Genomic DNA, 26,403 nt, shown 5'->3' with positions numbered 1-26,403 from the left:
AGAGTGTTGCTTTTATGCCTCTTCTTGATTTGTGTTCAAAACAGTGCTATGGGGTGGACACTGTCATTCTATGCTGATAATTGATTAGAAGTCATTATCTTTGGAGACCCAATTTAATGTGTGTTTTAAATAGTTCTGTTAACCTCTTGGTAACCTGTGCCTACCCAAAACTATCTGACTTTTGGGCTCTGGATTCTCTTTTTAATTCAGAGCAAACAAATGACCAGTTTCTTATTTTTCACTCACTGTATATCTGTTTGGCTTTAGCCTCAAGGATCTGTAGAAAAGGACATGCTTCCATGCCAAAAAAGGAAGTAGATTTAACTCTACAACTACGATCTGTGTGACTGTGACTTGGAATTGCTATTTGCAGCTTTGTTGGGAAGATGTCTTACAGTCCCTCATTACTCCAGATATGTCTGTAATGGTAAGTCAAAAGGAGAATTCACCAGTAAAGTTCTTTCTTTTAGGTGTCTATAAATATCTAATGACACCCACAGTTTTCTCCCAGGATTACTACAGTCCTACCCACCTCCTAGCATAGCGCAAAATGTAGTTGATGTTGTCTTTCTTCTAAAAAGCAGATATGGATCTCTGGAAAACCCAAAAGAAATCACTAGCTTAGAGTAATCGTAGCCTCAGTGTAACTTAGCTCTTTAAGCCAAAAGGTGACCTGCTTGCTTTAAAACTGATGTAGGGTCCATCAAACTGGCTGTGTCACAACCAACTCAACAGCTGGAAATACCAGCAAGGTGCTCTTGGTGTGATGCCTACTGCAGACATTGCCAGGGAAATGTGACTCTGTGCATAACAGATGTATGTTGGGGGAATTCCCACCTCTAGTTAAGATGCTGGTGAAGGACACTTATCTTCCTAGTGTGGTGGGGTGAGATAGAGGTAGAAAGCCCAGACAATTAAGTTATTAACCTTTGTATTTCTCACCTTTGAGGTAAATGGTAACAATTTTATAGTATAGTGGTCACCAGCAGGAGAGACTTTCACCAAAGACCCTTGCACCAATCAAAAGGCATCTGTGTGACTGAATTTATTTTCCCTGGGGGGAGAAGGTACCAATTCTGCCTATTTCTCATCCCATTTCTTTGAGACGACTGAAAGTCACATTGTGAACTATGCTTTTAACCACAATATGTCTCTTTTAACCTCCTAATTCACCCTTTAAAGCTCCCAAGCTTGGGCTTTGAATCCTGGGGTCCTGCAATTCCTCACTCAGAAACTATAATCAGGGGCTGCTGCATGGACCCTATGTGGCCACCTCTGTGGACTTCCTTTTAAAGCTGCAACCAGTAGTTAAGAAAAGCCATTCCAGACTGCTTGTGAATACTGATGCATATAAAGAACTGCTGAAGAGAGAAAGTGAGGATGTACAGCATGCTGTGATAGACAAAAATTTGCTCAGAACTTATGCAGGCCCTTTTTGTCCCAGGCAGTGGATTATCTGAGGGACCAATGCACTTCCTGCTTCTTTCCAAAGATGTGTTGTTGGTTAAATTAATTCAGATTCATTTCTGAAGTGGACTGGTCCATCCAAATTCTCTGTATGGGAAATGTAAACTCACAAAAACGTGTGAGAGGCTGGAATAAATTCAGACCTTTGATAAATGCCTATATGCAAATAAAGGGATCTAATTCACTTAGAAAAGCAACCCTTCGGTTAATTTGGTGAATTAGAAGGGATATTACATAGATGAAGGCTTGCTTGTCTTTTGCAGTAAAGGATGCTCTCCTTCAGCAGGAAGTCATTTAATGATGAGGGAGGGCTTTTTGCTGTGTGTTTGATAACAGGGTAATTTGCCATGGAGTTCAAAACGCCCCCCAAGCATCCTTTTACATAAACGGGTGAAGTGTGAGTGCACTTGAACAGGCTGCCCAGAGAAAGACTTGAAGGTCTCATGAATCCCCCTTGGTCACTCAGTTCCATTAACTTTTGGTCTCCTTAATTTCTTGTCATTAAATGGTAGCTGAAGTCTGTCAGAATGCATTAAAATAAAGAGAGCATCCAAGTCAGACCAACAGACTGTTTCTTCCTGTGCTAAAGAACGCCCTTGCTTTTAGTGAGCTATGACGAAACCTTTCCCCTCAAAACAGGAGCTAAAATCTGTTCTGGTTTGCATCCACTGGCATAAGTATGCCAAGGGTGAATTCGACCTAGAGCCCTCTAAGATAAAATGTTTCTGCCTATATGTGATCTGTGTCTTAGGGATTGTTCTTCCAACCATTTCCTTCAGCCAGAAATTTAACTTCACAAGAGAAAAAAGGACAAGTACTAAATTTCATCATGTTCTCTTTGGCGATAGGAAACATCCCCCTCCTCTGCACTTTGTTCCCTCAGGGCTTGGTTTGTTACAAGTTTCTCTGTCAGTAATGTATATTAAAATTGATATATTTCAAGGTCATATTCATCATCTTCATACACATATCAAAACTTTAATGCTATTACAGTGATAAGGTGAGTCAATTATTTCTGCAACAAAATAACAGCAAATTCATAAAATTCTTAGAGTTGGAAGGGACCTATAAAGGTCATCTAGTCCAACTCCTGGCAATGAACAGGGACATGCACAAGCAGATCAGGTTGCCCAGGGCCTGATCCAGTCTCACCTTTAAAGTCTGCAGGGATGGGGCATCAACCACATCTCTAGGCAACCTGTTCCAGTGCCTCACCACCCTCACTGTAAAAGATTTTTTATTTATATTTAACCTAAATCTACCCTCCCTGAGCTTGAAGCCATTTCCCCTTGTTCTGTCACCACAGACCCTTCTTTCCTGTAGTTCCCCTTTAGATATTGATAGGCTGCTATCAGGTCACCTTGGAGCCTTGTCTTCCCCACTTAGTTCACTGTGATAGAACACAAACAGAGTTTAATATGTTCCAGTCTTGTTATCTGAATCAGATGCAGTTGAGATTCCAAGAAACCCAGATACTGTGAGTAAACTGAATAATCTTTACAGTATCTGTGCTGGGCATGACTCCAACAGCTCCTGGAGTAGTTATCATAGGGAGAATATGGCATCTATTCAGTATGTCTTTCTAAACTACAAGACCTGTCTACAGAAGTGTCAGCTTCTAATGTCTTTCTCTAGAATGTATTTAAATGTATTTGTAGTGAGCTGCCCTTAACGTTGCGATTACTACAATATCCTTCCGTTGTAATTGAGATTTTCCTTAATATTTTAATCATGGAAGAGTTGCACACCTTTAATAAACACAAATAATTTTAACCTTCATTTCCTTTTCCATGAGCATTAAGAAATCTTTAGAAATAATTATTAGTATCTCCATTTATTGTTAAAAAAGGGGGAAATAGTGAATATAGTGAGCGGTATCCTCACAGGGTACATGCAGAGCTGTTGCTAAATTACATTTCAGCTCTGAATAATGTGTCAGTACAGCTACTGTTAGAGACTGAAAACAAATAGTAATGCTGACTCCTCTGCAGTGCAATTACACACCACTTAAGCAGTGAATTTTAATATTAGAACAATTTCTAAGGCAAGAACTTCACTTGTTAGTTGTGACTGTACCTATCCTAGTGATTAAGCAGGACTGCTCTGAGGATCTTTAAACTCAGGCCCCTTCTGATGGCTAAACTGGTCATTTATTTCAAGAGGATGTTATTACAAAATTAACATCTGCTTTGTCTATTTAAAAATAAACAAAAACGTATTTCTTCAAAGCTTCTAACTTCTTTCAGTCTGATTTCAGTCTGCCTACAGCTGCATGCAAGCAAATGGCGATTTAAAATGGGATCCTCTCTTCCTAGCTTGGAAAGCTCATGAGCTGATCACTATCCTTGTTCCCTCACCTGGGCCAGTTGAATGGATAAGGAACAAACCCCTGTGCTATGAGGATTAAATTGGACCATTAATTAGCCAGAGTATGTGTATGTGCATACGTGTGTGTTCCTGGAGGAGGAGTGGAGGTGAAACAAAGAGAATGCTTAAGGCTTATGCTTCTGTATCCACAAAGCAAATCCTTCACACAGTTATCCCAGCTATTTTGTCCAGTACAGTCTCCCTGCATGAAAGCACTTTCCAGTAATGCAGAAAACACAGCTGGACAGCTACTAGCAACAAACAGAAACTTACAGCATAAAAGAGGTGTGAAAGAGAGGGAAACCAAGAGCATGTGGAGAACAAGATGAAATTTTGCCTGTGAGATAACGCAGTAGGAGCTAATACAAGATTCCTGGGCAAATGGGCAAAATATTGTTCTGCTATATTCTATATAGCAACATATGTTTTCCCCTGTGTTCTAAGTTGCCATTTCATTTTACTGACACTCACTCTGTAGTTAGTACCTGTTCATAAAACACTGCCTTTATTTTCTTTCAAACATTCCGTGTTATAATCTCTTGCAGGGTTTTTGCTTTCCCCAGCACAAGAGTATTTGACATGAGCTCTCAGCTTCTCTTGAAAATCCAGGTGCTTTGAAATAGTTCTATCTAGCCAAACTATTTCTAATAACTACACTCTGCTGATACTCTTCTAATATATAATAAAGCAATCATATGTTGTGATGGATTTAACAACTAATCCAGAAAAGTCTGCTGGAGTTATTTCAGGAGTAGAAACACGTGTCAGGTTTTTGGTTACTTAGTGGGAAATATTTCACCTCCTGTGATACCAGGCTGAGTGGGACTCACGTAGTCTGCTTTAGAAATACTTTGGTTAATCCACGGATTTAGAACTCACAAAAACATCATCCTCAACAGAAACTCAGCTTAATAGCTTTAGATGTAGGAAGAAATTTTTAAATCAGCTTTCCAAAAGAAGCACAACATAAAAAAAAAACAAAAACAATTTGGGTTCTTCTGTTTTGCTATTATCTGATTTTTACTATACCTTTACGCAGGAATTCCTCTGCTGAGTTCTCTGTTGCTTGCTCGGTGCGCTACCCTATTTCCCAGGCTTAGTGCTTCGCCTGTGTGAGTGGGGTCATACCGCCCTCCAGTGGCTGATGTGAAAAACAGAAGAAAAAAATACATTATTTTTTCTGCCTTATAAATACATCCAAAAGTTGCTTGATTTTTGTGAAAGTGCGGTTACAAATACTAAGAAGTTACATCACAAAAAATGTAAAGAGAACCACATAAAATTAACCCCTCTTTTCCTCCACATTCATTATGGATACGTGCTCTGAAGCAATCTTCACTCATGGGAATTTGTGCTTTGCTTCCTCTGATTTGCCAGCCTTTTATTGTGGAGCCTGTGAAAGCATACAGTGAGTCTCCAAACCAGCATTTAGTTTACACCTTACATTTCTAAGAGTGGCCAAAACTTATTTGAGCAAAGCAGTCTCTCAATAATACATGCCTCTGTAATGTCCCAGTACCTCACATAAATATTGATACTTTTTTTGGCAATAGCATGCTACATAAATCCTGATGAAGGTTTACATGGCAACAAGGGCGCAAGGGTTTTAAAAGCTATGCATTTCTTTGAAGTCTCAGCACCCCTTTGAGATGACATGCAGCTGATTTTTTTTTTCTTCAGAATTTTAGCACAGTAAGGCATTTTCTGCACTGAAACTAAAGGTCCTTTTGTGAACACCTGTGAGTGCTCAGCATGTGCACAGATCTAAATGGTACCTCAAAATGAGCCATAAGAAAATTGACTCACATCACCAGTGCCTACTGGCAAGAAACAGGGGTTTAAGCAATCTGTAAATCAGAACCATGCCATCTGCTGAAAAACATTGGAGAACTGTATTTATTAAATGTCCTGACTTGAGTATAAGATTTCCTCCCCCCCCTCTCACCCCCCATGTCTTCTAATTTCTCTAACAAATGAGGCAAGAGTCTTAAGACTACTTCAGTGCACAGCCCTGATTCAACCCCAGAGCACAGACTTTGTAATGCATTAAATGAAATTACAGCATTATAAGACAATGAAGTACCTGCTCCTATAGTTAAACTTGTACCACTGTATTCAAATACAAAGAATTAGGTTGAAGTTGCAAGATACACTTATGAAATCTGACAATGATACTGAAGAGGGATGGCAAGCACAGTGGCAGAGATTATGACTAAAAAACTGTCTCCACAGTTTTAATAAATGCTCTGAAAGAAAAATGGGACAACTTTTTAGACAAATGGTGCTGCCCGTTGGGAGCAACTAACGTCAGGTAGAAGAACTACTGGATGGGCAGCAGTCTTGCAGAATGGTACATGTGTGTTACAGAAGACTGTAATTCACACTAACATAGACTGATATTGAGAGAAGCAAATACTGCATGAGGAAAAAGGGTTGTAAACAGGGCTGGCTTGTTATTTCACACTTTTCCTCTCTGTGAAACCTAATAAAGCCTCTTCTTCCAGTGTATTACGTTCAGTGGAAGTTTTAGTCTGCGTGAGAAATGTTCATTAAGTGAACAGTCAAGAGAAGAGAAAGGAACTGACTAAAGAGAAAGAGGAGACTGTAAATACATCAGGCACAGTCTCAGAGTCCCTGAGCTGGAAAGTGCTTGGCAGGACACATCAAATCAACACATTTTCATTGCTTATTGCCTCCCCTTATTATGTTTTTCTTCTGTCTGTTCAGGTGAGATTGGATGATCCTGGATGAGCCTTCCTATTTAGCTTTCTAACTCTCCTAGCACAATAATTTCACCATGTTTCCTAGTAGACTCATTCCCTTTCATAGCATGAACTGAAAATGAAAATGGACTGAGAAGGTTGACCAACAGATGGGAGCTGTTAAATCCTCAGAAATATATATATATATATATGTTTATTAGATACATAATTTTGCAATGTTCTAAGTATTTGTGAGTCATAGCCAGAAAGAGAACAAACCCTGTGGACCTGCAGCAGGGTTACAGCTGATCGTCACTGTGAAAGACTAGTTTTGATTAAGAGAATGAAAGCAGCGCTTGAGGTTGCTTCTCTGCAAGCGCTTCCCACAGAAGCAACTAAGCAAACGGAGCATGTTACACATACATCTCTTGGGGCAACCATCAGTAATTACCAAACAGACATCATAAGTAGCGTAGGTCTGCAGCATAGTTTTGGCTTATACTCGCAAGCAGGTGTTTCTCCAAAAGGGAGAAAGGCAGTCATCTTACTTTTACACTGAACCCATTCACATTTGCTCAGAGCTGTCACAAAGCAGCTGGGGCCCAGCTGCATCTCTCTGGATTATACAGTGCTTCTTGTAAGAAAACAGGGAAGCCATTTTTTTTGCAGTCTTGTAAAGGCATCCAGTGAAGTGAAACAAGACAGCCCCCTTGTTATTGCTTCCTGAGAGTATTCATTTTTACCCAGACTTCATTAGTTTGGTGGAAAGAAAAATAACCAAAAAAGAATGAGCAGTGAAATGAGTGAGAACCTCGATGAAACTGAGGTCTGACTCACTTTGTTAAAAATGAGATTACAGCTGATCACCCTGCATGCAGAGTCCTTGGAGACTTCACCTATTTATTATTTATGCCCGGAGACTGGCATTCTGTAAAATGGAAATAGCCAATTAATCACAAGTATATCTTGGCAAGCGCTTACCAGCAGTGATCTTCAAGTCTTAATCCAGGCTAACAAAGCCCCAGCATCCCCAGATGGAGTTCATTAATCAAATCTGATGATTACCTACAAGGGGACACTGTGGAACTCCAAAGGAAATGGGAATTAAAGTTTGCTTCAGAAATGATTAGTCTGAGATATCTCTGAGGAAATCTGGCAGTATAAAGGGGGAAGGTGGCCTTTTTTTTTTTCTTTTTTTTTTCTTGTTTTCTGTCTTACTGAGAGGGTTATAAGATCCCACTTATGACAGATTGGGTGCTGGTGCACTGGATGATCACAGGCTGAGTTTCTTTTGTTTTCCTGAGATGCTGTAAGGGAACGAGGTGCTGTATGGCGGCCAGGGACTTCAGCATCCTACAAAGGATTTGCAAAACAAACAAACAAAAAACGTTTATTTGGATAACGTCTGCAGTGACTGTGACATAGTTAGCCATGAGTGCTTGCACCAAAGCCTGGCTCTCAGCTTCCGTGTCAAAGCTAAGATGCAGAGAAGACTATGGGACGTTTGTCAATATTGTGTCATCAGTCAGGGCCTTCACTTCCCAACCCTGGCATGAAAATTAAATTTTCACTGACTGTGATGCCTTGAAAATAAGCTTTTCTGCCCGTTCGTGAAAAGACTTTGCTAATTAAGTTAATCAATTCTCATCTCTCTGTTCTTCCCATACACGTAAATAGCAAAAGAAGGAGGCAGACGTGATTTCCTTGGTTGATGGATCTGTAACCCCAGACACATACAGGAGGACCTGAACGTCCCACTCAGGGTAGCCCGCAGCCATCATGGCTCCCTCAGCCCCGCCTCTCCCCTCAGCCCCGCTCGCGCTCTTCCTGCCGCGGGGTGGCGCTGCGCTGTCTCCAGGCCGCAGCCGGAGCGCTGAGCGCGGCGCAGGCAAGATGGCGCGCGGCGGCAAGGTGAGGGCAGCGGGGGAAGAGTGGGGGGGCACGCGTTTTTTCTCAGTCCCTTCGTGGTCATGACCACCCCGTCACTCTCTCGGCGGGGCCGCGGAGTGATTTTGCTGTAGTACGAATGCGGCTTGTGCATTAGGTGCTGTGGGGGAGTTGTGTTCTTTGCTGTAGCGCAGCAGCTGCTGGCACCACGGGGCGGCTGCACTGGCTGAGCTTAGAGGGCTTCTCCAGCCTTAATGGTTCTGTGGCTGTCCCGCGTTACCAGTTGTCACCAGGTGGAATAGTTTGGTTATCTTTAGGTTTTCTACATTCGAGGATCTGAGCTAACCCCTCTGACTGTGCTCACGCTGACCTTTTTGCTAACTTATTTTTGCTGTCCTTCTTTTCCAGTCAGCTATAGTGCTGTGCCTGGATGTAGGCGTCACCATGAGCAGTTCTGCTCCCGGGGAGGAGTCCTCACTGGAACAAGCCAAGAAGGTTGCGACCAAGTTTCTGCAGCGACAGGTATTTGTGACTCTGAATGTGGTAAAAAGCTGCTCAAAAGGGAAACAGTGATACCTGTGAGCTGTGGAGTACTTCTTCATTTACTAATCGTTGAAATAATTGAGAAGTGTGCAGGAATTAGTTTTTAAACAGAGCAGTCCTCTGTGTTTCCACTGTGCTTTTATGGCTATGGATTGCTCACTCTTTTTTTAGTCCCAGGAGGGAGAAAATTGCACTTTCTCTAAAATCCCTCAACATTTCTAAAGTGGACCATAGTGATGACTCATCTCAAGAAATGAATCAGCCAGTTTTACCTGTTTTATCCCAGATATCCTCGTGTCAGTCTGCTATTTTAATTATATCTAAATCAGTGAACTCCCTGTAGGATTACCTTTTTGTAGGGTAGCAAAGAAAAGTAAATTCTTAATGTTATTTCAAAATCACTGCAGCTTGCTGTCTGCCTAACATGGTGTGTTTGGACCTACCTACGTTACTATGTGTACTTTGTGTTTTCTATTTCCAGGTTTTTGCTGAGAGTAAAGATGAAGTTGCTGTAGTGCTGTTTGGCTCAAATGGTACAAAGAATGACCTCGCCAGTGGGGATCAATACCAAAACATTACTGTACATAGGTCTCTAATGCTGCCAGATTTTGATCTGTTAGAAGACATTCAAAATATGATTAAGCTAGGCACTCAACAAGCAGACTGTATCCTTTTGTTGTAGAGTGCTTGAACTGATTCAGCTAAGGAGAAGAGTGAAGTCAGCATTGTGAAGTGAGCTCAGGTTTGTTTCTGAAGTTGTAAGGGCTGTTAGAAGTTCAGCTAATTTGTGATTATAAGTTTGTTCAGAAGCAGATTAAGCTTTTCTACATTCTTTTAACCTCAGAAAGGGAGCTTTGGCCATAGGGAATTGTTGGTTTTATAAAGTGTTCTATTAATTAAAGAGAACAAAGATAATAATGTAGTTTTAGGCTTTAAATAAGGTACGCATTTTTAACTGTAGCATTGCAGAACCTGATTTATGCTTTTACATCAAATGTAATATTACTAACTTCTATCTCTTATCAGAAATACCAGAAGCAGACAAAGTAGGGATTTATCAGATTTGTTTTTGTATAAAGTGTTGCTAATATTGCCTTAGTATTATGAGTTGTTTGTTCTATTAGCTGTATCAGGTGAAGTTTAGAAGAAGGCAGTTTGAAGAGTGTTCCATTAAGTTTCACTTAAATTCTTCTTTGACTGTCATTCCTTTTCCTGACCACATGAAGATTGTTATGAATTCTCTTCATGCTGCAGAATCTGTTTCAGCTAGCTGCAGTCTGGCCAGTTGGATGCACGTTAGCAGTAGAGTTGTGTTCCATATTCAGTGGGTGAGCAGCAATAAAAATACGTTCCCACTGAAAGTTATGGTGAAGTGGAACCTATTGAGGGATTGTTAGGTGCAGATGCTTTAAGATAAACTAGCGTGAGGAAAATGATCAGGTATTTTGAAAGTACAAGTGAATTTTGTTTGTGGATACCAAGTAGCATGCATTAGATTGCTCTTTCATTGCACTTGATCCTCCTTGTTGACAGTTAAGATTGAGCTCTGAATCAGTACTGCTGTTCTTCGGGATGAGTGGGAAGGAGGCAAGATTGCAAACTACACAGGGTATCCAGAAGCCTCTTGCACAGTAGATATTTGAAGCGTACTGAGCTCGGAACATTTGTTGCCTAAAGCATCTTTGACAATGCCTGGGGAGAGGGGTGAAGGCAGAAGATAGTTTAGTAAACAGAATACTTCTGTGATGTGTTTAATGTTCTGAATGAGGTTTTCCTTAATTTTGTTTAGTTCTGGATGCAATTATAGTGTGTATGGACTTGCTTCAAAAGGAAACATTGTAAGTATGTATCCTAAAGCTTCTTATAGAATTCTAAACTTGCGCTCTGGAGCTGACCTGATTTCTGATTGTATAATTATAGAAAATGTTTTGTTTTAAAGTAACCAAACAAACATCACGATACAGAATTCTGTCCCTGAAGAATCCCTAGGAGACATCTAGCTTCTCTGGGTGATCTACAAGCTTTGATTCAACTGGGAACTGCATGGTAGATTAATGAGGCTACTAATGCCATCGTGAGCCTAAGTGCCTTACTTAAGTAAAGTTACTTCTATTGTAATCTGTTTTCAAAAAACAGTGATTCTGTTAAAAAGATGTCAACAAATTTTGTGAGACTGGAATTGTGACTCTTTCTAGCAGCATGTTAATGGGTCTTCCAATAGGAGTGCAACCTTATCATAATTAATATTGTACCTCCATTGTTGAAATCCAGTCCCGCTTGTGTAGAAGCAGTTAGTGATTAGCCCTGTGACTGTGTAAGAGTCCTGAACTTTGGGGAATTGAAGTGCTTTGAGGAATCAGGTAAAGGCTGAAATTTACCCAAAATATGAGCAATGAGAGAGAGAACAGCTCCTATCATTTTTTGTGTGTGTGTATGTGTTACAAGTACAGAATTAGAAAAATGCCATATAGATAATATTTCTAACATATGTAAATATATGTATTTTTTCATATTTTAAGAGGAAAGAAATTTGAAAAGAGGCACATTGAACTGTTTACTGACCTTAGTAGTCCTGTCAGTGAGGATCAGCTGGAAATTATCATTGCTAACCTGAAGAAAACGGGAATTTCACTTCAATTTTTGTAAGTATGGATGTGACTGTTATACACTATGCCATTTTAAAAAGAATAACTGTTCTTTCTTAATAATGATCATGAAGGTCCTGGTGATCATTTGATACTTTGTTTCTGTAGAGGTGTGGCAATATGTGGTAAGCAGTTACATGAAATACCTGTGCTCTCAGTTACAGTGAATGAAGTCCTGTTGATCAGATGACTTGCAAATGTATGTTAAAGTGATGTTTACCTGCAGAAGAAACTTTCTAGCTAGAGCAGAAGTCTAAAATGGGAGACTGAAGGTCTTTGTAAGAGTGAAGAGGGAAAAGCAGTGTGACAGAAATAGACTAGAAGTGGTTGTTGTGTCACAGCAACAGCCTAGATCCCTTTTAGGTAAGGGAGATACTGGGAAAAATAGTGGGGGTAGTGTTTTAGGTGTGTAAGCCTGGTTGTGATGTCAATAGGAAAACAAGACTGAAGAGAGGGAGTGGGCTTGGAGAATTGTTCTCAATGGTGTGATTGGAAAATGGAAGCAATGTCCCCTCCCTGGAAGCATTCAAGACCAGTCTGGATGGGGCTCTGAGCAACCTGGTCTAGAGGGAGATATCCCTGCCTATAGCATAGGGGCTGTAACTAGATGATCATAAGATCCCTTCCAACTCAGACCATTCTGTGACTATGTCTTCAGTGTGAAAACAAGAATTCCTTGGTTGTTTTGGTACTGATGTGGACATTGGTGTGAGGAGTCAGTGGTAGTGCTGTATTTGCTGTTGCACATGGTGGTAAAAGAGCACAATATAGGCCTTCTGATAGGAGATTTTTTTTTAAAAGCAAAACTTTGTGTGTATGTTAACAATAGCTGCTGGTAACAAATAATTTTATGGAACAAATTTAAATCACAGTTTTATTTCTAACAATTTTTAATATTTTCACCTGTATTGAACATTCATTCAGGAGCAATATTGTGAACTTAATAAATTCATTGAAACCATTTGTGGATCCAAAGCAAAGATTACATCAAAACTAAACAGGAAAGAGTGAAGGAAAATAATGATCTTTTTTTTTTTTAAACCTGCATTGTCTTTACTCCCTACCACAGGCAGTCTGAAGTACGATGCCCAGAATACCTGCAGCACTCTATTCAAGCCATGACCAATGCCAGTTAGGCCTGAAGTATATTCATGTGTTTTGCAATCCATGCAGCCTTCTGTGCATAGAAAATGTGAACCTTGATACAGTTTCTGTTGTGGTTGATTATTGTAATTCAGAAGAAAGCTATCTCTTGCTTGTGTTCTTAGTTTGCCATTTCCAGTGGATAGTGCTGATGGACGTGGAGATACAAGTGCTGGCAAACACTTGCAGTTGCACCAAGACTCATTCCCAAGAAAGGGGTTAACTGCACAGCAGAAGAAAGGCGTTGATGTGGTGAAGAAGTTGATGCATACTTTGGATGAGGAAGGAGGACTGGAAGAAATTTACACTTTCAGGTAAACTTGATTAATCCTCGGTGCTTTTAATTTACTTTGACTTCTTCCCCCAAAAGATTAAATGAATTAGACAGTCACTTAACTGTTTCACCAAAGACAGTAGTTTTTATAATTTTGTAGCTTCCATCCCTTTCAAACCTTAGTATTTTTAATATAGGTAGAAAAGCTTGTGGATTTTGGTGGAGAAATATTTGTTTGTTTCTAATAAATCTGAATTTAAAGAAAAAAATGTTTTCTGCCATTCTCATTGTTGGAGCATTTTTGAGGGAATATTCCTCTAAATGAGATCTTTAAAGGATGTTTCTGGAAGAGCTGGAATCGTGATGTGCTACAGATAGAACATTTTGCTTTTAATGATAACCTTTGTTTATTGGTTTGAGACCTCTTGTAACTCACTAGTTTGTCAAACTAAACCTTTTGATTAATGTTGTTTCTTATTTATTGTTTTACTTGTGAAGTTTCCTTCCCTCATTCTGTCCTACTGATCTGGTTTGAGTAACAGCAGCCAGTTAAACTGTAATTTGTGTGGTAGTATGAATTAGTGCTGAAATGTGTATTCATACACATATCTCTATAATCCATAGTACTCTGTAGAGCTGCCTCAGCCTACAGGGTGGAAAAAAAACCAAAGAAAACAAACAGGCCTTTTTTTTTTTTTTTTTTTTTTTTTGCATCAAAAGACTGCACAGAATAGCAGTATCTTTTTGGGGGCCATTTATCTTCCAGAATAATCCATATGCATGAAGCTACTGTGCTGGCTTGGCCCCTTCTTTATGTGTATGTTTTATCACAGGCTGTATTTGTGCTGTGCTTTGAAGGGTAATCCAAAATCTTTGAGTAATAGGCATTTGGCTAATGGATTTAAGCTTTAGTTGTTAAAGAATATGTGAGGTTTTAGATGCAGTTAAGTTGCTTATCAAGCTTTATGAAGTCAGCTGTGCAAGTCTGTTAGGATAATTTACCAGTTCAGACACATTCTTTGTTTTCCAATGTTCATTATCTCTGCTGGTAAAAAAAAATTACTTCTAAATTAGTAATGCAAGGAAAGTAAGTGAGGTAATTTTCTTCTGCTGTTATAGGGTTTGATATTCAGGTTATCAGCCAAGAGGTCCTTCTGCTTCTGTTTTTTTGGGTAGTAATGACTGAAGAGCAGAGGAGACAAAACAGTTTTAAAACAGTGTGCATTTACTAGTGTTTTAGTGACTGAATAACCCTTGATAATAGGGATAATATTCTGTAAATATGAGAAATTGAAAGAATTAATTCAAATTGAGTTTAAATTACATGTTTAGGTATTTGGTGCTTCCAGGTATTTGGTTTTCACATTCCTCTTTGAATGTTTGTTGAGTAGTTTTAATGATGTAGTCATAAATTCTTTTTAAAAATCTTACATTGACGTCCTTTTTGCTAGAAAAGGTATTTTGCTTCCCTCCCTTCTTTTCTCCAGGGAAAAGGGAATCTAATGTTTATCTCATTATGGAAGTTCAGTGTATTTTCTCCTTTTATCATACTTCTGTTAGAGTTTAAAAAAAGTAAACAGCTGCAACAAAACACAAAACAAACACAATGAACAAACAAAAAACAAGCTGCTGCTCCTAAGAAAGTTGAGAAGCAGAATAACAAGTGAAATCCTGTATTAGCGTTTTTAAGAGTTGACATTAATTTCTGCTAGACAAACTCTTTTAATCAACAGAGGTACGTCCTGAGTTTCATTATGATGTGAAAAAGGGGAGGTTGTGTAACTATGCAATAAAAGCAACATTTTCTGAGCACTTGGGCACTGGAATTTTATAGCAACATAGCTAATAGAGTTTGCATTAGCTGGAAACCATTCCAAAGTGCAATAGTTAAGCCTTCTTGATTTCATGATAATGTATTATAGACCGCTTTATTTCCAGCTTTTAAATTTTGGACTCCATTGCTTGAATTTGTGCATTTGAATAAACACTTTTTGGGATAAGATCATTAAAATTCCCTTTCTTGTCTTTTATGAACTTGCACATATGCTGTTTAGGCTAGAAATATTTGAAGTAACTTGTTTCATTCTAACTGAATGCTCTGAAAAGAATGAGTTCATTAGCACTGTATTAAAAAAAAAAAAAGTCAAAAGTTAATTACCACACAAACAAAGTCACGTTAATTGAAGCTGGATTATTTATTTCTTTGCTTCCACTGCAGAAAACATTTCACCACTTGGAGAAGCCTTTTCTAATTTAGGTTGTTCAGCTAACTACATGCCTTAATTGACTGAGCATAGAGAAATGTAAAGTGCTTAATAAGCAATTGTGTAGTTTCCTCGTAAGACCTATAGTAGTGTCTTTATGCCCTAATGTCACACTATAATGAAGACTCAAGATGGGAATAATCTACTTTACCACCTCTTTTGTTCCTTCCCTTTACTGACAATGGTTAATGACAAGATTATTCATAGAGTTTATTTTCTAATGCTTCATGCCATTTAAGCTGAAACAATTGGGCTTCTGCATCTCCCTGAAGAAAGTGTGTTCTCTGTAATATTTTATTACAGTTCACCAAAGAGTTCATTATTGTCTTCTTCATTTCTTTGTTTAGAGAAAGCCTGGAACGTCTTGCTATGTTCAAGAAAATAGAAAGAAGACCTGTAGCTTGGCCCTGCCAGTTAACTATTGGCTCCAATTTGTCTATAAGGATTGTGGCCTACAAATGTGTAAGTCCATAAAATTGTATGTTTTATTGTGTGTTGGCAACCAGTTGGTTGCAGGTACAAATTGTTATCCTTAAAGGTTAAAAAAAAAAAAACCCACCACAAACCACCAAAACCAGTAAGAACAAGAACACCACAAGAAATATAATAAAATTAAAAAAACTGAAAAAGCATCCAAAAAATAATGGCAGAGATTTTGTGTATGAGTCAGTACATCTGAAGGTGTGGTTCCCACAGCAGCTCTCAATTTTATCATGTTATACACATTAACAAAAATTCTTGATACACAGAAATAAAAATAATTACCATCTATGCTGTGATACAGTGGTATTGAAGTTTATGAACTTGAGTAAGAATGCTGCACTTATGTGAAGCTTTCCATTTGATTATCAGTGAAACGTCAGTGGAACACTGGTTATTATTTCAAGTTGCATCTATTATTATTTCACGTTTCAAAAAGATGTGTTTTCAACTTGTTTGCTTTATACTGTTGGACAGAGCTTATATGCAGACTGTATCCATTGTATTTTCTTTTGGTCCTTTACATGTTGTCAAGAAGAAGTATATTTAAACACAAAAAATGTGCAAAATTTCAATAACTGAAGAATTAAGTTACTATATAGCATGGTGGTATTGATGAATCTAGTGAGAGTTCAATCAGAATCAACCAGTCTAGTTGGTTGATTGGTTATTAGAACCCAAGAATGAGAGACTGACCAATATTCTAAGGTGTCAATGCATATTAAGAAGTTGAAATATATCTGATTTTTGAAAGGTGCCTGTGGACTTAAAAGAGCTCTCTGCTGCCTATTTTTTTTTAATACTTATAAATATTTTTTGATGGGGATATTCTTCCATAGCCTGTATGAACCCACAGTAAGAATCTCTTCCCAAAGATATTTACATACATAATAAATTAACCTTGTGAGTGTACAACATGAACCAAGTGGCTAGCCTGAGGTCGTATAGCAGCTGGAGCGGAGCTAGAAATGTGTTCTATCTACTGACATAGTGCATTCTTTTTTTTTTTTTCTGTTTTCCACCTAGTTATACATTTTTCTTTTCATTTATTAAGTTTACCATTGGTTTCAAAGAAGTAGAGAAGAAAAGAAAGCATATTTCTTTCCCTGTAGCCAGGATATGTTTGTTGATTGCATTTATATACTTTTTCCTTCTTTCTCTTCCCAGTCCTGTGGTGCAGCTTGTATCTTCTGCTTTTTGGGGAAGCTATAGTAACATATAGCAACATTAAATAAATAAATAAAAAGCCCTGTAGTAATGTGATGTCTAACTTGGGCAGACAAGCTTGAATGAATGTTGTCTTTTATCTTTAAAATATACCTTAATGCTTTGTCAAGCATGCATGAATAGGTAGAGGAAGTAAAATGAATAGCAAGCTGCATCTCTTCCACAAATAACCTAGCCTATATTTTTAACAAATTACCACAGCAAGTATGCAGTCTGTGTGATTAAGTTGAATGACAGCTCTCATAAGGATGAAATGACGTGCTGAAAGCAGTGAGGTAGCTGTCAGGGTTGTATGTTTTGGCTCTCTTTTACTGGAGAAATAACCTAGAACTTGGTGTAAGAATTCTGTTCATGTTATGGTAAACATTCTGGATCCAGTTGAAACATTGTGCTCCTTTTCTTTAAATTTGGGTATAAAGCTTACAGAAGAGAGGGTGAAAAAAATTTGGACAGTTGTGGATGCTAAAACCCTCAAAAAAGAAGATGTGCAAAGAGAAACCGTTTACTGTTTGAATGATGATGATGAGACAGAGGTTCAGAAAGATGATACTATTCAAGGTATGACTTCTTTGTGTACATTCCAGAGCCAGACCAGAGATAATGCCTGTATTCTTATACAACTAAAAATTGCTTAGTTGATTTAGTTGGAAGTTTAAATGTGATTTTAAAATGCAAACTCTGTAAGCCATCTGTGTTTGCATATTCTAAAAATTCTTCCTAGTAGTAGGAAGAATAGTAATAATATCACTAGGTGGAAATTGAAGGGGACTACAGCTTCCTAAACAATTCAGTTTTGTAGTTTGTAGTGGTATTACCTTGCCATTTTTCAAATCTCCAGTGGTACTGATATAATGAATATTTTCATAGCATTCTTTTTTTTATTTCCTAGATAAAAACTGTTCTACATATTCTGCAGGATGAAATATAAAACAATTCTATAGCTTAACTTCAAATTCCACAAGAGGTGTGATATAGTGAGCAGTGGCATATAGAGTGTTTCTTTCAAAGTGCGTTAAATCCCTGAGAGCACTAAGGGTCCCCGAGGCAGGATGAAATAATCTACTTTTAAAAAAAATGAAATTAAGCTGCTAAACACTGATATTTTTGTGATTCTAGATTTAGTTACTGAATAAATCTTTCTTTCTAGATTGCGATTTGAGTGACACATAAGTGGGACAAGTGTATTAACTAAAAAGGGCAGAGCTATTCAGCTATGTAGAATTTGCTGTTAAGTGAATAAAATAACTTAAAAATGTGGACATGTTGTGCTTTTTTAAAAATTTTATCTCTTTGAATTGTAGTATCCCTTGTGATGTCATTTCCTTCTTATGATTTATGGTATGCTTAGTTTTCTTCATTACATTTGTAGGGAGTGTTGTGTATTTGTTAAATCTATTCTCTGAGCACAACTGTGTTAGGCAAGACGTTAAGTTTCTTTATTTTCTTTTCTGCTCTCTACAAGGGCAGTTATGTTATGTAAAATGATCTACAAGGAGTGCAGCTGCTGTTCATGAAGTACAAAATGATTCTGTAGGGTGTGTGCTTTTTTGTTAACAGAGAAAGTAATTTGATGAGCGTGTGGAGTGTAGCTGTGGGGTATGCATGCGTTGTTAAAATATTCAGAGAGCTAATTTCAGTGATAGAATTGTAGGCCCATATGCTTACCAGATGCTTCTCTCTTGTTTTCCAGGGTTTCGCTATGGGAGTGATATAGTTCCTTTTTCCAAAGAAGATGAAGAGCAAATGAAATACAAAACTGAAGGAAAATGTTTTTCTGTTTTGGGATTCAGCAGATCCTCTCAGGTACAGTACTCAGCTTATTCAACCTGCTGGATTATTACAGACAGTTGATTTCAGTTCGAATTTGTTGAAGTTGTGGTACTGTACTCAGTCCCAGAACTGGGAATGGGGCACCTGCAGTCAACTGTAGAGGAGCATACTGCTCACATCTACTAAGAGTCTGTACATAGTCTTGTGAAGGAGAGACTTCAACAAATACGACCATTCTTTCTTCTAGTAAAGCAAGAGCTGCTGATCTCAAGTTTCCACAAGGTGATTACAGGTTATCTGTAGTTTTAGTTTCATCTTACTGATTTATATAGAGATCCCTGATCTACAAGAGAAGATTAATTTATCTTCTGTTCAGATAAATCAGAAGCTTTCCTGGGCTTTGTCTAGCGGGGAGTGAGTTTCTGTAATGTTTAAACACAGGAAGCCTCTCCCTTAATGTTACAGAAATGTTGAAGAAAGACTGAGAGCTGTGTTCTCATTTTCATGAGAATTAGATTATGAATTGTGTCTTTCTTCTGGTTTCTGTAATAAAATTTAAGTGTAGCAGAGTTCACAGAATTAAGATGAAAGCAGCATCATTCAAAAGCTTTCCATACCCTGGCGAGATCCTGAATGTTTGTGAATATATGCAGTTATTTGACAATATTAATGCTACAGGTACACCCGTTTTATCTGGAAAAACTTAGGTAAAGGCTTACCGAACCCTTTTTGAAATGCAGTACATGACAAGAATGCACAAGAGTGCGAGTGCCAGTAATTCCCAGAAGTTCTAAGCAGCCTTTGCTTTCTTTTCCAGGATATTGCACAGGGCAATTGAAACTTTACTCTGTTTAAGAGTTCACAGCACACAGTCTTTTTCACACTCAGTGCTGTAAGGTAGCTCTGCCTTCTGTTCTGGAAGTTTTTAGCCCCCTTACTCCTTTTTGAAAAGTCTCACTGCCTGTACAGAATGAAACCTTGATAAAAGACTGAGCGATCATTAGCTTTCTCAAGAAGGAAAGGTGCCAGTGAAATACAGGAAGTACCTGTAGAAACTGTCTCCCAGTTTTAAGAGAACCCTGTGTACTACAAGAGATATTGTTAGAGTGTTGCAGCGTATGATCCGAAGCGTATTAACTGAGAAACCCGGGAAGTTACACTGATAAATTGAAATGAGAATCCATCTAAATGAGACCTGTAACCTGGCTGTTCCTTAAGGACGTTCAGAATTTAAAATAGCGTTAAAAAAAACCCAACACAGTAATTAATGCACTGAATGTGATTTGTTAAGGAAAAACTTCATGCTTGTACATCCTAAATTGGCTGGGGCAGTGAGATACTGGGAGCTGCTAAATGCAGTACCAGAAACTGGATCTGATATTGAAACCCTGAGTTTAGACAAGTTTCCCGAGTGAGATTTTTTGCATCTTTCTCACATCTTAGTAGTTTACAGCTGAGTCTTAACTATCTTCATTTTAAGATGTATTGTACCGTGTGGTGTTTTCTTAGCTGGAAACTGGCCTTCTGTTTCACCTTGTGATCTCTCTTTTATTGAAAAGAGAAACTGACTTGGCAGCAGATGATAAGTGTCATGCTCCTTTAAGTGAGTGGTCCTTTTGTTTGTTTTTTTTCTCCTGTTGGTCAGATAGTGTGGTAATACTGCATCCATTTAATTCGTTGCAGGAGTATTTTTTGGGTCACATGAACCTGCCCTAAGAAATTAATAAGTTTTAATATTTTTCAATGCACAAAACATGTATTGCTTTTGAATTTTTTTCATAACAAACAGGAATGGAATTGCATCTTAAATAATATATGCTCTGATCCTGTAACTAGAACTGTCAGTATTTAAGTTGAATGTACCTCTGCAGAATGGAATTATTTAGGAGGGTTACAGGATTAAAATTACATTGTGCAGATGATATCAGGAGGTTTTCAATTACAAGTGGAATTTTCAAGACATTTGATTTTCTTATGTTTTCTCTCCTGAACATTATTGTTTGGAGTCGTGTTACTAATGCTATTCAAATGTATGTTTTATTTTAATTTCATTTCATTTAAAACAAAACAAAAAAGAAAATGTTTGGAAAAAAAGATAATGTAACTAGAGAAACTGGAGCAACTCTGAATTCATAATTAAAGAAGGAATAGAACCACCTCATATTATTTTCTTAGTTATTCACATCCCTCAGGAAAAAAAGATCAGAGGCCGCTTAAACTTTGATTTTTAATTTATAAGCAATAGTGTGTAAATCAAGAAATAATAGTTGAAAATATTACAAAGGACCCATTTCTTTATCAAACAAAAAAGATACAATGATGCAGGCTTCAGATATTTATATGGAACATGCAAGTGCCTGAGCCTTTTAAGACAGAAGGGCAGAGAATAATTGAAGGCAGAGTAATTTGAGTTCAAGAATTGTGCTGTAATACGTTAAACAGATCTGCTGTGGTCTAAGTTGTCACCAACTTCAACAGTATTATGCTAATTTGCTAAATAATGAAACTCCATGTAGGTTGGAGGTTTAAAATAATTTGGTGAGATTTTCTTTAACAAGGAGAGGTTGTTTTCACTAGTGTAATACGCAGTCTTTGACGGCTGTTCCGTTATTGCAGTGTTTCTCTGGGTGTGTCTCAGCCTCTGCAGTTCCAGTTATTGGAGCAGTGCCCAGTGATGACACTTCTTTTTTTCAGCCAACCCTGTTCACGAACAGCATAAACTCTGCTAACGGAATTGCTGCTTTGTCTGTACAGTTGTAAATACTACAGGATGCTCTTAAACTAGCTTTATTAGTTAAGGGTGTGACTTTCTTCAGTTTCTTTTTCATTTATTTTTGCTAGTAAAATTTTAATAGCATAGATGTAGCGGTGTGCCAGTGAAGTTCAGGTGTTTTTTTAACTACTGTGGCTTTCCACACTGACTATTGAATGATTGCATGTTATCCAGACTCACAATAACTGCAGGTACCATGGCCTTTTATTCCTGCCTGTCGATAGGTAGGATATGGGAGTGTCTTCTGGAATATAACTGGATATCTACAGTGATTGACAAATGGAAACTTACACAAAGCCTTAACTTTTATGCACAGTGATTAGGTTCTTTGGCTTCTCACTTGAGTAATGTTTTGGTTGTTCAATAATTTAATTGGTCTAGGTATGTTAACAACTGTTGTTTTCCATCGTGCTAACCTCTGTTTCGATCTGTAGATCCAGAGGCACTGTTTCATGGGAAACCAGGTTCTCAAGGTCTTTGCAGCAAAAGATGACGAGGTGAGGTGAACTCAAGTTTAATATTGAAGGCGATTCCATAAAATCAATAATGTTGGAAAAAAACCTCTTAAGATAATCTTGTCCAACCATCTACCTACTACTAATGATATTGACGGACATGCTTTATTGGACAACATGTCTGCATGTTTCTGGAACTCTTCCAGGAGTGGTGAATCACCCATCTCCCTGGTCAGCCTGTTCCTGTGCCTGACTACTCTTTTGGAGAAGCTGTTTTTCCTAATATCCACCTTGAACCTCTCCTGGTGCAACTTGAAACCAATCCCTCCTGTCCTATCACTAGTTAATTGGGAGAAGAGGCTGACCCTTGTCTCACAATAGTCTCCTTTCAGGTAGTTGAATAGGGCAGTGGGGTCTCCACTGAGCCTTCTTTTCTATAGACTGAACAGTCCGAGTTCCCCCAGCCACTCCACATAAGACTTTTGCTCCAATCCCCTCACCAGTTTTGTCTCCCTTCTTTGGACGCACTCCAGAATCTCAGTGTCTTTCCTATGGTGAGGGGCCCAAAATTGGATGCAGTACTCAAGATGCAGCCTCACCACACACCTCCCTGTTCCTACTGACTACGCTGTTTCTGATACAAGCCAGGATGCCATTGGCTGCCTTGGCCTATTTGCCATGGAGTAGAAAAGAAAGCACTGGTGCTTGAAATTGTTCTTTCTTTCTGTGTTGATAAAACAGAAGCATTCTTAATGCAGCTTTTAGTCTCGTATCATTGTCCATTGAAATGAAGAGTAGTTTGATTAGACCTCAAATGAATACTGTCTCATGAATAATGAGAAGCTGGCAAATATTATGTTTGTGCAAGGCCATGGGGAACTTGGAGTTGGTGACTAGTTCATTTTCACACAGACCACTCTACTGTTTAGAACAGACCTCCAGATTATTTTAAATATGAGAAGTAAAAGCATCAGCATAGATCTTTTTATGTATTCCTTCAAGGGTCTGACTTTTCTCCATTTGACTCATAACGTTTCTGAGAGCTTTTCATGCATAGTGTAAAAGGTGGTACATGCTGAATCTAAAGCTTATGCTCAGGTTTGAATGAACCCACTCATGATGGATTTGAACTTTGTTTCTTTTTATTTTTTAATGTGAAAATTTTGAAAGTTTTGTGAATGTGGAGTTGTAGTTGAAAGTGCTGTTGAATTCTCCATGGAAGGTATATTTCAGCAGGCTAATCAGAACTTGTATGATTTATTTTCTTTCTAGAATGCAGCAGTTGCTTTTTCTGCCCTTGTTCAAGCATTGGATGAGTTGAATGTAGTAGCTATAGTGCGTTATGCTTATGATAGAAGATGTAACCCACAAATTGGTGTCGCTTTTCCATACATTAAGGATGCATATGAGGTAACTTTCATCTTAACCTTTTTTTAGAGAGATTATTTATAGTTGCTTTAAAAATACTGATTAATAAATGATTATAATTGAACCATGTAAATTTGCAGGGTTATATAATAGCAGGGAAACCAGTAGTGTTTTTATGAAATAATACTAAGACTTGAGACACAGAGGTAACAAATAGTTTTAAGTAAGTGTCTTAGTCGTATTTCTCTGTTTAATACTTTTCTACATGTTTCTGTTTGTATTCTGTGTATTAGAGATTTGAATAAAATTGATCTGTGTTTTAATAACATAGTAATTTCATTTTGTTATTCTTGAAATATCAGTCTGTTGATAACTAGAAGAGATGTGTTCAGATATTTAGACAACTTACCACTGTTTTCTTGCTGTGTTTTTAACTACCTCTCAGAGTACCATTCAAAGTTGCATTAGATTCCTTCCTCTAACTGCACGTTTATCTCCAGGTTGCTTAGTAATGCAAATTTTTGATGTGTAGTTGACATTTCCGGGTACTCAGGTGTCATTAGGATTCCAAGTCATGGGATTGAGGGGAGGAGCTAACAGCACTAAAACTGCTGCTTAAATTCAGGTGGAGTTATACAAGGAAGACAATAATTTATCTACTTAAAAAGACTATGAAAAGATAGAAGTTCTAGTCATTTTCTTTAATTAAAAAAAGTACATACACATCAAATTTAATTTTTTTTCTAAGTTTTGAAAGATCCAAAACAACATACCTTGTTAGAATTTTTGCTATGTATGTTTCCACTGATCTTTCTTGAGAGACGACTGAGAGCTAAATATATATAGCATGGCTAAGCAATGACTAAGGTGGGGGCGGACATAAGTCTTCAGGCTTATGAAGGCTATAAACATAAAGGATGGAAAGGAGTTATTTAGGGTAGTATACACTGGAGGAGGTATTTGAATAATGGGAAAATTAGCATGAGAATGTTAGGGGAAAAAAAAACAACTTTTTACTTTGAAACACAGTGAGCTTTGATAAAACCTCCCAAAGCTCCAGTGTATGAAGTATTTAAAGCTTGACTGGGTGGAACTCTGCATGAAAAGGATATTGGATGACCTCGGGGGTCTTTATTCAGCCTGTAGAAAGATAAGAGTAGCCATCATTGCATTCTGAAATAATCCTGTGTTTTATACTTTAAATAATGTTGCTCTATATGTATTCGACTGGTTTATTTTTACATACATCATAGATTTTTAAAATTTTACTTACATGTTTTTATTGCCCTAATGGATCACTTTGGGATACTTTATATTTTTCTAATTTCATGCTCAGTTCTTTCTTTTTGGATTTTTCCTCTTTCTTTTTTTCTCAGTGTCTCTTCTATGTGCAGCTACCATACATGGAAGATGTAAGACAGTACATGTTTTCATCCTTGAAAAACAATAGAAAGTGCACTCCTTCAGGTAAGATAATCCTTTCTTGGGCAGTTGTGTGGACACGTACTCTAGTGCTCTTTTTTTAAGACACTCTGAAATAGCTGGAATAGTTGTCTTTCTGATGAAAGTATATGCTTTTCTCTCTACAGCAGCCCTTTTGAAGTAAGTTTGTGTTGTCACCCTGAAGCGTGAAATGGGTGTCTAAACTACAGCAGTTCAGTTGCAGGCTGAGGAGACCTGAGGGGTTTGTGGACAGTCCTTCAAAGCTGTCTTGTTGAATGAATTCTGGCTCAGATTTTATGATTATTAGCCTCACAGGATTTCTGTGGCAGACATTTGAGAGTTAGTCCTCCATAACCCTAGATCTTTGAGCATTTGTTTGTGAGACTAAATGATCAAATTGTGTGGGATCTGCAATATGTGATGAGTTAGCTTGGATTAGAGTAGAGGAATCACTCTAAACAAGCTGGTCCTGCAGTCGCTATCTGAACTATATTTTCTGTACAGTTATATTTTTTTAAGTATGCCCTTGTGTCCAGGTTCAAACGAGGAGCATCTTTGAAGAACTATACAACGTGCAACCATGCAAAGCTTGTCTCAGTGTTCTGTGAATTCCACAGCAATGAGTAAAGAGGGATGCAGTTTGAAATCCACTCTGACTTCAATTTGTTGCGTGATCCATTGAGTGGGCACCTACACATCAGGGTTTTATAGCATGACTGGGTTGTTTCTGAAGCAGTTTCTATTTACTTGCCTGTAACCAGCAGTTTTGAGAACAAATCTCAAACCTGTCTTAGCAAAGCAATGGTTGATTATTGTGAACTGAGTTAATTTGCAATCCTAACTTTTAAAATTTTTATTACTTAGTTTAGTTTTTCAGAGGAACTTTTCATTTTCTAAGTGTCCTATAAACCTTCTGTTGCAAATGAAAACAACTTTAAAAAGAAAAACGGAAGCAGAAAGGCAAGCAGTAATTGAGGTTTCCCAAAGAAAGAAGGAACACAAAAACCAACCAAACAAAACCCTATAAGCTTTATGACTTCGCATTGTAGTCCTTAAACAAAGCAGTTTTTATTACTGTCTACTGCTCATATTCATTTTGGGAATTTCTTATGCATGCAGTGTATTCTGTAGCATTTAATGACTTGGTCAAAGTTTCACATTCTGAAGAGACTCTTCATTTGTAAATTGTTTCAAGAAATGCATCCATCTGCAAGTGCATTTATTCCTTCTTTGTTACTTAACTGCTGCCTTAGCGGATCAGTTATCTGCCGTTGACTCCTTGATTGATTCTATGAACTTGGTTTATGAAGATGATGATGGAGAAACTTTTGAGGACCTGTTTAAGCCCAGCAAAATCCCAAACCCTCATTTTCAAAGGTTATATCAGGTGAGGTCATAAATTCTCTGCCATCTTAAAATACATTCTTTTCTTCAAACTTTTTGTTTTTCTGTCTCATTCAAACTGGAAAGATCTGCATGGTTAAGAGTCCAATATAAATGCTTTTGTATTTAAGTATAGAGTAGCTGGTGATTTCTGTATTGTCATTGATATAACTTTTATTCCTAAAATTTCTGGTGTCTAGGAAAAAAGGGGA

General features: G+C 37.9%; 1 protein-coding gene across 4 annotated transcripts in view; it reads left to right on the top strand.

Moving 5' to 3' along the window:
• The first annotated feature begins 8,407 nt into the window (after positions 1 to 8,407).
• XRCC5 (X-ray repair cross complementing 5) overlaps positions 8,408 to 26,403 on the top strand; it is a 75,436-nt gene continuing 57,440 nt past the window's right edge. For 3 of the 4 annotated variants that reach the window (XR_010623058.1, XR_010623059.1, XM_065750473.1), the window contains exons 1-13: positions 8,408 to 8,447; positions 8,832 to 8,945; positions 9,448 to 9,631; positions 10,756 to 10,804; positions 11,486 to 11,608; positions 12,880 to 13,068; positions 15,640 to 15,754; positions 17,419 to 17,557; positions 18,690 to 18,802; positions 21,977 to 22,039; positions 23,270 to 23,407; positions 24,742 to 24,832; positions 26,062 to 26,195. Coding sequence is in view for 2 of the 4 variants with exons in the window: in XM_065750473.1 (XP_065606545.1) it covers positions 8,430 to 8,447; positions 8,832 to 8,945; positions 9,448 to 9,631; positions 10,756 to 10,804; positions 11,486 to 11,608; positions 12,880 to 13,068; positions 15,640 to 15,754; positions 17,419 to 17,557; positions 18,690 to 18,802; positions 21,977 to 22,039; positions 23,270 to 23,407; positions 24,742 to 24,832; positions 26,062 to 26,195 (1,470 nt within the window). In the remaining 2 variants the exon portion in view is untranslated. The remainder of the gene's footprint in view (positions 8,448 to 8,831; positions 8,946 to 9,447; positions 9,632 to 10,755; positions 10,805 to 11,485; positions 11,609 to 12,879; positions 13,069 to 15,639; positions 15,755 to 17,418; positions 17,558 to 18,689; positions 18,803 to 21,976; positions 22,040 to 23,269; positions 23,408 to 24,741; positions 24,833 to 26,061; positions 26,196 to 26,403) is intronic. The other variant, XM_065750474.1, reaches the window with a different exon arrangement.

Source organism: Cyrtonyx montezumae, unplaced genomic scaffold (assembly GCF_038088225.1).
Source record: "Cyrtonyx montezumae isolate F1298 unplaced genomic scaffold, pur_monq_1.0 scaffold_7, whole genome shotgun sequence".
Classification (NCBI taxonomy): domain Eukaryota; kingdom Metazoa; phylum Chordata; class Aves; order Galliformes; family Odontophoridae; genus Cyrtonyx; species Cyrtonyx montezumae.
Note: the sequence above shows the minus strand (reverse complement) of the source record. Positions and strands in the feature narration are given on the sequence as shown.